Here is a 10,321-nt window from a genome sequence, read left to right on the forward strand (position 1 = left end):
CAGCTCACCCCAGCTCAGCACAGCTCACCCCAGCTCACCCCAGCTCAATTCACCCCAGTTCAGCTCAGCTCACCCCAGCTCAGCTCAGCTCACCCCAGCTCAATTCACCCCAGCTCAGCTCAGCAAACCCCAGCTCACCCCAGCTCAATTCACCCCAGCTCAGCTCAGCTCAGCTCACCCCAGCTCAGCTCAGCCCAGCTCAGCCCACCCCAGCTCAGCTCACCCCAGCTCAGCTCACCCCAGCTCAGCTCACCCCAGCTCAGCTCAGCTCATCCCAGCTCAGCTCAGCTCACCCCAGCTCACCCCAGCTCAGCTCAGCTCACCCCAGCTCAGCTCAGCAAACCCCAGCTCAGCTCAGCAAACCCCAGCTCACCCCAGCTCAGCTCAGCTCACCCCAGCTCAATTCACCCCAGCTCAGCTCAGCTCACTCCAGCTCAGCTCACCCCAGCTCAGCTCAGCCCAGCTCAGCTCATCCAGCTCAGCTCATCCCAGCTCAGCTCAGCTCACCCCAGCTCAGCTCAGCTCACCCCAGCTCAGCTCAGCAAACCCCAGCTCACCCCAGCTCAATTCACCCCAGCTCAGCTCAGCTCATCCCAGCTCAGCTCAGCTCACCCCAGCTCAATTCACCCCAGCTCAGCTCAGCTCAGCCCAGCTCAGCTCAGCCCAGCTCAGCTCATCCAGCTCAGCTCACCCCAGCTCAGCTCAGCTCACCCCAGCTCAGCTCAGCTCACCCCAGCTCAGCTCAGCTCACCCAACTCAGCTCAGCCCAGCTCAGCTCAGCTCATCCCAGCTCACCCCACCCCAGCTCAATTCACCCCAGCTTAGCTCAGCTCACCCCAGCTCAGCTCAGCTCAGCCCAGCTCAGCCCAGCTCAATTCACCCCAGCTCAGCTCAGCTCACCCCAGCTCAGCTCAGCTCACCCCAGCTCAGCTCAGCTCACCCCAGCTCAGCTCAGCTCAGCTCACCCAACTCAGCTCAGCCCAGCTCAGCTCAGCTCAGCCCAGCTCACCCCAGCTCAGCTCACCCCAGCTCAGTCAGCTCAGCCCAGCTCATCCCATCTCAGCTACTTCAGAGTAGCTCATTTCAGATCAGCTCACCCTAACACAGCTTAGCATAGCTGAGCTCACCCCAGCTCATCTCAGCTCAGAACAGTCCAGTGTAGGCAATAGAGTTTAGCTCTATTCAACCTAGATTAATGAAGTTCATTCCAGTTTGGCTCATCTTGGTTAAGCCAGCCTAATTTAGTTTAGCGGCCCAGCTAAGCTAAACTTCATTGCAGTCTCAAGCCCAGCTTTGCTTAACTCAGAGTAATCACCTCAGTTTAGCGCATTTTAGAAGCGCTCAGAGAAGCCCACCCATCTCAGCTCAGCCATGCTTTTTAGAGCCTCGCTTACTGGGGCTCTCAACCTTGTTCCCTTAATTTTGCTCGGCAAGCTTTATGAGTCTGGCCTTCTCTGTCTGGGGGTCATTACTGTGGCTGGAGAGTTAGTCCAGCTGACCTGCTGGCCTCAGCTGCAGGTCTCTATTCTTTCTCAAGTCTGTACTGCTGTGGCCTTCCTTCTGCGTATCCATACCCCAGCCCCTGTCCTCTCACACTGACCTCGGATCCAAGCACTGTCCTTTGATACCATTCTTTAACAACCAGGAGGTACATTTACTGGCAACTTCAAATTCATTAAACCACATTGAGTTGTAGATCAAGAATGTAGTAGCGTTTTCTATAAAAACTAAAAACATCTTTTCTTCCAGAATCCCAGGATTGCCTTCTTAGCCTGGGTCCCTCTTACTGATTCTAAATTAGCTTCCAATTTAAATTCCTTCTATATTAAACCCATCATTAAAAACCACCGATGTATCCATTTTATCTATATTTTCTGCTTAAGAAGAGCTAGAATAGATTCAAAATTCAAAACCACATGTATAACTGAAGTAGAGAGACAGCATCAGTACCTCAACTAATACACTTAACTGAAATAATTCCAGACAATTGTATACACGTTTTCTAAGCTTTCCTCAAAGTACCATGAGCTCTATGATTAATGGTTAACAGGCAACCTTTTTCTTTTACTAGTTTTTCAAGGAAAGTTAAATGTGAGTGATCCAGACAACGGTACTCAAAAGACACACAAATATCTCTTTCTCCCCCTAAAGCAATGACTGAAGACTCAGGCCCTCTCAAGCAGAAACAATTACAAGCTTTAAGAGCAGCAGCCACAGCTGTGGCTGCCTCTGGCTTACCGTTTGGGGTGCCTGGTTTCGGAGAGGTCCAGAGTCTTTGTGTGGAATCATTCCTTCAAAGCCACCGAGACTGGCTGGTCCATGAGCAGCCAGGTGGATGGGTGGCAGAAGCCACAACCATACATTCCCAGGTCTGGGTGGGAGACCCAAAGTCCAGGCCTGCCCAGCAGCAGCCTGGTCTCAGACCTTTGGCCCATTCAACAATAAGCAGGGCCAGAGGGAGTTCACACAGAGTATGTGGACTGGCTTAGAAGTCCTTCACTCCACTGACTGACTGAGTGTCCTCTCAACCACCAACCACCATGTTCAACTGAAATAAGTCTATATAATTGCATTCATTTAAAAAAAAGTCTTTCTCCTAAAATGAATACTCAGAAAGTGGTCTTGAAAAAGATTTGTGAAGAAGTCTTAGTAGTAAGTCAAAACAAACAAGTAAAAAAGATCATGAACAAAGTCCCTGTAAATGCTTCGGGTATTGGAAAAGAATTGAATGGAGACCAATAATCAGAGGGAAGAATAATAGAGTAATTTTAAGAAGTTTTCTAAATATATTAGAAATTAAAGACACTAAAGTCCTTCAATTTCTTACATAACCTAATTTTGAAAATGAATTCTAAATACATTTTAGAAGTCGATAAACTTAAGTTTGGGGGGAAACTAGAACTTCTCAAGCTAAAATTAAAAGGTTGAACTCAATAAGTTAAAAGAGGACCTCTCCAGTTTCGGCTGAATCCTCAACTTATTTTAGAAATGCAAATTACCCAGGTGTTGTTTTGTTCAGCCTGGACTTTCGGTTTGGTGGGGCTGGACAGAGTGTTTCAAAACCACTTCTTCAAACCACAGCTACAAGTTTACCTAGTGGTTTTATTTTCCCTTCCCCAAATAGCCTTGCCACATGACCTGCTTCCTGCCAGCTGCTGCAGGTGTTCTGGTTCTGATCGGCCATCTTGACTCCAACTCAACATTGCTCAATTCATTTAAAAATATTTTAAACTTAATTTATTATTGTTAAAAGTCGGTTCTGAATAGGGTATGAGAGAGCCTCATTCCCATTCCTTGGTTAAACTTTCAGTAAACTCAGTTCTACACAAACATGACCTCAAATTGATTGACAAGAATTTTGGACATTTAAAAAAATGAGTACTTGAAAACCCTCTCACATTTTAAAGTCACAGTATTTAACTATTTTCCTTAGGAACCAACTTAAGAGTAAAAGCAACATCTTCTAATATCCCATACACATACTTCTGTGTTCCTTTGAAAGCTGGACTTTTGCAGGCTCCACCAGACCTCTCTAGACAGCAACTACCCTTTTGAGACCGAGGCTGGATGCCTTTCTTCCTTGACTCAATCACTAAGACAGTTCTCCTTCCAACAAATGAAGTTTTAAACAATCTAGTGCGGAACATTCCTCACAAATCTAAAGAAAGTGCCCCACTCCACTCTTTGTCCCTATGCATCGGATACTGTACAAATGCCGTCACAGAGGTGTTCCTGAAGTATATTCCGCAGCTAATACTGTTATTCTAAAAACTGAAAATCTCCAACTAGAGCCCCAACTATCCCTCCAGCCATAGGATTGTTTTAGCATCTCCCTCAAATGAGCCCCCAAAGTCCCTACCCCCTCATCTAGGGACTCCACCAACACCATCACACAGATTCTTAATTTTCCAAAGATGTGGAGATAATCTATCCTAAAGGCTCTGAGATCCCTAGACAGTTTATTTCCCAACTTCTCTCAGCTGGATCCCTCAGGGACAAATATCCAAGATTAGTCTGCAATGCTCAGAAAACTCCATAGGCAAAGGTTAAAAATAAAGACCTGGAGAGGCCATTCTTACCTGAGGAGACGGTGACTGAGGTTCCTTGACCCCAGTAGTCCATAGCATAGTAATCACAATAGTGGATTTTTCCTCTATACCCGACAAAAACCCCAGAGTCTGACTAGAATCACCCCTGGGCAACTCAGACATTATGCCAATTCCTGGTGTCACACAAGAATCAACCATTCAAGTCATTGTTCCACATTCTGTTCCCTGTCTATGCAGAAAGGCCCCTGGACCCCTCTTTAGTCTTCAAGCCTCACCTTAGAGAAACCAGACAGTCACTGACCCTGAAATTGTCACCATCAACTGTCAGCCTCTAATTCTCACAAGAGTCCGATAGACCCTGGACAAGATTCTGCCTCAGACTTCAAGCCTCAGTTCTGGCAAATCCTTCATCATACTTCAGTTCTAATATCACCACAGACCAGCAGGTAGAGAGTCCCTGACCCAGACCCATGTCTCAACTTTGGGACAAAGGGGTTGAATCTTGATTCCCGTTTGCAGAGAATCTTGGTCCTGAAAGCTCAGAATCCCCCCAACATGCATTTAGAATGGGAGAAGTTAGGACTCACCTGTAGAGACAGTGACCAGAGTCCCTTGGCCCCAGTAAGCAAACCAAACACATTGTGACAACAATGATTAGATCCCTGACAATAAATGATCCTTGGCTAGGGCTCCAGGATTATCTCAGATGGAGGCCAGTGAGGGACAAAGAAAGCATAGAAGAGAGGGACCTAGCGGCAATGGTGGCCAGGATCCCTATAAATCTCTGGCCATAAAGTCTGGGAGCTGAGGATGTCTGTCTGCATCAGCCAGGGCCCCCAATGACCCTTTCTGACTCCCAAGGTATCCCTAGTCCTTCATGACCTGAAATTCAGATACACACATTTCCCCCTCGACAAATGCAGTAAAATCTATTTAAGCTGAATAGAAGAGAGAGGTTGTAAGGACTCACCTGAGGAGACTGTGACAGTGGTGCCTTGGCCCCAGTAGTCAAAGTAGTCACACTATCATAGACCCCTTTAGTGGGTGTACAAAAACCCATCTACCCATGTAGCCTAACAATGTAAATGCCTATTTTCTATGATTGTCACTGTTCTACAGGCAGCTAGCCTCTGACTGCCTCTTTTCCTGGGAGCAAAGACCCTGTCCTTACAGAAAAGCTTCTACAGCATGCCGAGTGTGGCAGATGGCCTGACATGGGGACATCTGAGAATATCTTTTCCCGTTTCAGAATGGAAGGTGCAGAAAGAAAAAAGCCAGCTTACCTGAGGAGACGGTGACCGTGGTCCCTGTGCCCCAGACATCGAAGTACCAGTAGCACAGTCTCTGTTCTGCCTCTGTTCCTATACTAAAACTCTCTCCACATCCTGCCTTAGCCCACCTGAACCCCACAGTCCCCAGATGCAGGACTCACCTGATCTGAGTGACCTGAGCTCCTAGTCCTGGACATCAGAGTAATTATAGACCCAGTGAAGTAGCCCTTCATCCTGGGCCATCCAAACCCAGCCCAAAGTCCCTTGGAGTCCCCAGTGGCATCCAAGCCTCAGAAACTCAGATGTTTGGAGAGATCTCCACCTTAACTCAACTGGATGGGCCCATCTGTAGGATGGTAATGTTTCAGGCTAGCCTTGGCTAGCATAGTGGGACCTGTGACAAGAGAAGAAGGAAACAGGAGAAGGAGAAAGGAAACGAGAGAGGGACCTGCACCTACTCTGTCCTCTCAGTCAACTCCACCTGCCTGCTCTGTCCGGGGATCCTCTTGGTAAGTCCTTGGCAGGACACTGCCTCCACCCTTCTGATGCTTGCATTTGCTCATTCTTTCCCCATCCAAGACCTGTCCACAGTAACTCGTTCTCCTCTGCACTGTCTCCTGACCTCCAGGAAGCTACCTTTCCTCTCAGATCTACTCTTTTCTTCCTCAGATTTCTCAAGCCTCTCTACTTCCTCATAGCTCAGGCTGCCCCTGGAGAGCTCCAAACAGAAGGTTTTTGTTGAGCCACGAGTCACCGTGGTCCCAGTTAGCACTGTGGTGCTCCGCTTAGTCAAAACCTTGCACCAGTCAGAGACCACAGGGACTCTGAGGCTTAAACCTCACACTAGCCACAGAGTATGGATATTCTGATCCCCAAACTGCCAGTCATCTCTTGAGTCAGGGACCAATGAGTTCTCTCAAAACAGTCGCTAAAGTTCTAGAGCCTGTGGGGCTTGTCTTCTTTTTAAAAAGATGGAGGTCCATCTGTCATTCACTTGTGTCTGAGTTATCAACTATGGAGAAAGGTCTGTGATGGTGGGGGTGGGCCAGTGCCCCTCCCTGGGAAGCCATGGAGGTACCTTATTCACCATGAGTACCTCTATAGTGTACTTGGGTGCCTATCAGGCACTCATACTGCTCTTTGCTTTCTGATCCCACCTCTCCAGCAGGAAAGTGAACCCAAATTAAAGTCTAAAGTGTCACTCTACTGTTGTGATGGAGCAGTATCTCTGGTGCTGTGTTTCCTGTGTCCAAGGTGGATCTATCTCCTCCGTGGTCACTGCCAGAGCTCTGGTAATCAGTAATAGGTCTCAGGTCTGTCCTAAGTGGTACAGGGGAGGAGTTCAGTGCTCTAAGAGAAGGTTCTTTGGCAGTGGTCTCCTCCTGACCCAGGGGGCCATCTCAAGACAGGGGAGAGTCTGTATTTACTTATATGAGTTGGTTCAGAGCTGGGTCCTACAGGTCAGCAGTAGGTGCTTAGGGAGTATAGATGCTTGTAGCCCCACGTCAGACAAAAGACTCTGGTAAGTAAGCATCTAGGGGGCATAGATGGGGCAGGGTGAGCAGGGAGGGAGGTGACTATGGCCTGGGGACCTAGGGACACAGAAAGGTGGGTGAATAGGAAAGGTGGTATCTGTGGCTTGGAGACCTGGGGACATGGGAAGATGGAATGAGCAAGATGGGGAATGAATGGAGGTCTAGAGACTCCCTTCCCTATAGTGTGTTTTAGAACTCTAGGAGTAGGGAACAGGAGAGAGCCAGTATTCTTTGTTCTCTTGGCTGGGATCCTGCTCTGTAGATGAGCTCTAGATCTTAGCTCCTTAAGTCCCAACTATTCCCAGAGTCTGTTTTCTTAGGCCTGTATTAGGTGGCCTCTTGAGAGAAGGAGAAGTAGAGTTGTCTCAGGCTTTCTAGAGAACACCTGCTCCTGCTGTAGTTCTTACAACTACAATTGGATTACAATTATTCAGTTACTAACAGGGGCATGGCAGGTACCTTCCCAGCCCACAGTCTGGACTCTCACAAACTTTCTTCCTCACTCACTAGAGAGGTCTAGTTAAGATACAGACACTATTGCCAGCCTGGGTCTTAGTCCTTTCCTGTGATGCAATATGCCTTATTGGCTACAGTGCGACAGGATCTGACCTCCCAGAGGAAGCTTTGGCCTTTCCTCTAGCTCCCTAGCTATGTAGATTTACTTGGATTACAATTATACAGTAAGTCTACCTATCTACACTTCTGCTCTCGGTAGTATCCATGGTCTAGGTCTGAAGATCATTTCTGCCTTACTATGGGCATGTGCCAGGAAAAAATACATGTTTGTTCTAGTTTGATTTTCTCTTGCTGTGATAAAAATCACAACCAAAAGCAACTTGTCAAAGAAAGGGTTTATTTCACCTTTTAACTTACACCCAATCACTGAGGGAAGTCAAGGCAGACTCATAGGCAGGAGCTGAAGGAAAAGTCATGGAGGAATGCTGCTCATTTGGCTTGCTCTCTCTGGCTTGCTCAGCTAAATTTCTTTTTCCCCTTATCTATCTATCTATCTATCTATCTATCTATCTATCTATCTATCTATCTATCTATCTATCTATCTATCTAATCTATCCATTCATTTGTTCACTTAACATCATTCCAGTTGCAGCTGTCTCCTTTCTCTCCTCCCAGTCCCAGCCTCACAAGTCCCTCCCGCCATTACCCTTTGCCCTTCTCCTCAGAGATGGGGAGCCCCCCCCTGGGGTATCAATCTGCCTAGGAACATCAAGTCACAGCAGGACTAAGCACATCCTTTCCTACTAAGGCCAAACAAGGCAGCCCAAGCAGGGGAAGGAGATCCAATGGCAGGCAACAGAGTCAGAGACAGCTCCTGCTCCAAATGTTAGGGTAATACACACATGAAGACCAAGCTGCACATCTGCTACAAATGTGTAGGAAGCCTAGGTCCAGCCCCCTACATTGTTGGTAAGCCCCCATTTGCCCAGGTTAGTTGACTCTGTTGATCTTGTGATGTCATTGACCACCCCCAGCTCAATAAATCCCATTTCCCACTCTTTGACATGACTCCCATAGCTCTGACTGATGTTTGGCTATGGGTCCCTGCATCTGTCTTCAGCCATTGCTGGATGAAGCCTGTCAGGAGACTGTTTTACTCTCCCATGGGATGAGCCTCAGATTGGGCCTGTCATTGGTTGGCCATTCTCCCAATCTCTGCTCCATCTTTATCCCTGCACATCTTGTAGGCAGGACAAATTTTGGGTCACAAATTTTGTGGGTGGGTTAGTGTCTTTATCCCTCTACTGGAAGTTTTACCTGGCTACAGAAGATGGCCACATCAGTTTCCATGTCTCCTGCTGCTAGGAGTCTCAGATATGTTCACCCCCATTGACTCCTGGAAGCCTCCCCCCATCCCATGACAGAAAACATCTAGGAAAGGCTATGGCAAGCAAGTAAGTTTCCTGGAGATGGCCCACTGTTTAACATGTCTGTGATGGGTGCACTTTGGAGAGGCATGGCCCCAGAGACTTCTCCCCAAGATTGACCTTTGCTGCTGATATGCCTTTCCTGCCATTATTATATAGCCTAATGATTCTTGGACATCAGCCCACCCTATTGAGCAAATTTCCTACAGATCAACATGATGATGAACTTTTATGAATTAATGCTGTTTAGATGAATAAATGAATTTATAGAATTCCTGATTTGATTCAGATAATTTTAGGAAAAAAATTTAAAGAGATGGTCTCAGTTATTTTGCTAGAAATATGCATTAAAGTTAAAAATCAAGAACAAATTGTGCCTCCTCCTCATAGAATAGTAAGTAAAGGCTGCATAATAAGGAAAAACAAAAACATCATGATATTTGCAGGCAAATGGATAGACCCAGAAAAATATCATCCTGAGTGAGATTACATAGACCTAGAAAGACACACATGGTATGTACTCACTTATAAGTGGACATTAGCCATAAAGTACAGGATAACCATGCTATAACTCACAGACCCAAAGAAACTCAGCCAATTTCTTATATGGCCTTGGCCCTGTTGCCTAAGGATGGTACCATCCACAGTAGCCTTGGCTTTCCTATAGCAATATTCAGTCAGGAGCATGCCCACAGACATGCTCATAGGCCAATCTGATTCAGGCAATCCCTTAAGGTTTTAATTTTTCCAAATGTGCCAACTGGATAACCAAGATTAATCAGTATAGTTTTGCAGACATGTATACCGGAGAGGGCCAGGTAAGGAAACTGGATCTGTACAATGAGATAGCCAAAGCTGGGCCTAATGTCTAGGGCTGAGTTGGTCTCCCAGCCTCTGCTCCATAGCTGAGTATCCTGGGACCCCATCCCTGGTACCTTATCTTGCCTGACCTTGTCCTTTCATACTCTGTCATGTTTCACTTTGTCACACCTTGCCTGTTCATCTCCATACAGATTCTATCCTGAGGATGTAGTTTTTGGTGTGTCTACTCAGCATGGGATTTGGAATTCAGCTGAGAACTGGACATCCAGGGAGAACTTTCATCCCATTTATGAATTAGAGTGGGACTACTGTAGAGCTGCTCAGAACAGTTGGTGAGCTGAAGGTATCTCCATCAGATGTTGAGAGATGCGGGGGTGGGGGGGAGCAGCATTCAATCCATCATTAAACTTTTGAATAAAGATTTACAGCACAAGAGATATCAGACATGATGGTTGGAATGTGCTCAGAAGACAGTGAATAATGGACAAGCTTGACTGAGGGTCCAGGTCCTGAAGTTTGAGTCCTTGAGCCTTAGGGTGTTAGACAGGCTCTGGCAGCATTTTCCTGGAGCTTGGCCCTGCATGGCCTAAGCAGTTGGAATAGGAATACTGTAAAATGAATTATCATTAACATAAGTGTAAACTGAATTAATTGGGTAGCTAACTTTCTTGACTTCTGATAATTCCCAATAAGCACATAGATAAGCCAGGATTTATGTATAACCATTTACTGGAATACCTGGTGTGAGAGGCCAGGGAAGG

At 46.7% G+C, this 10,321-nt stretch overlaps 2 gene segments (V, D, J or C); both read right to left on the bottom strand.

Moving 5' to 3' along the window:
• Positions 1-10,321, bottom strand: part of LOC110306604 — a 540,063-nt gene that overhangs the window by 122,850 nt on the left and 406,892 nt on the right. The window contains exon 3 of the C gene segment in view: positions 5,020-5,084.
• Positions 1-10,321, bottom strand: part of LOC110306477 — a 768,718-nt gene that overhangs the window by 6,874 nt on the left and 751,523 nt on the right. Inside the window, 1 exon segment of the C gene segment in view lies at positions 5,333-5,381. Within this exon segment, the coding sequence occupies positions 5,333-5,381 (49 nt within the window).

The sequence above is a fragment of the Mus caroli genome, chromosome 12, assembly GCF_900094665.2.
Source record: "Mus caroli chromosome 12, CAROLI_EIJ_v1.1, whole genome shotgun sequence".
Classification (NCBI taxonomy): Eukaryota; Metazoa; Chordata; class Mammalia; order Rodentia; family Muridae; genus Mus; species Mus caroli.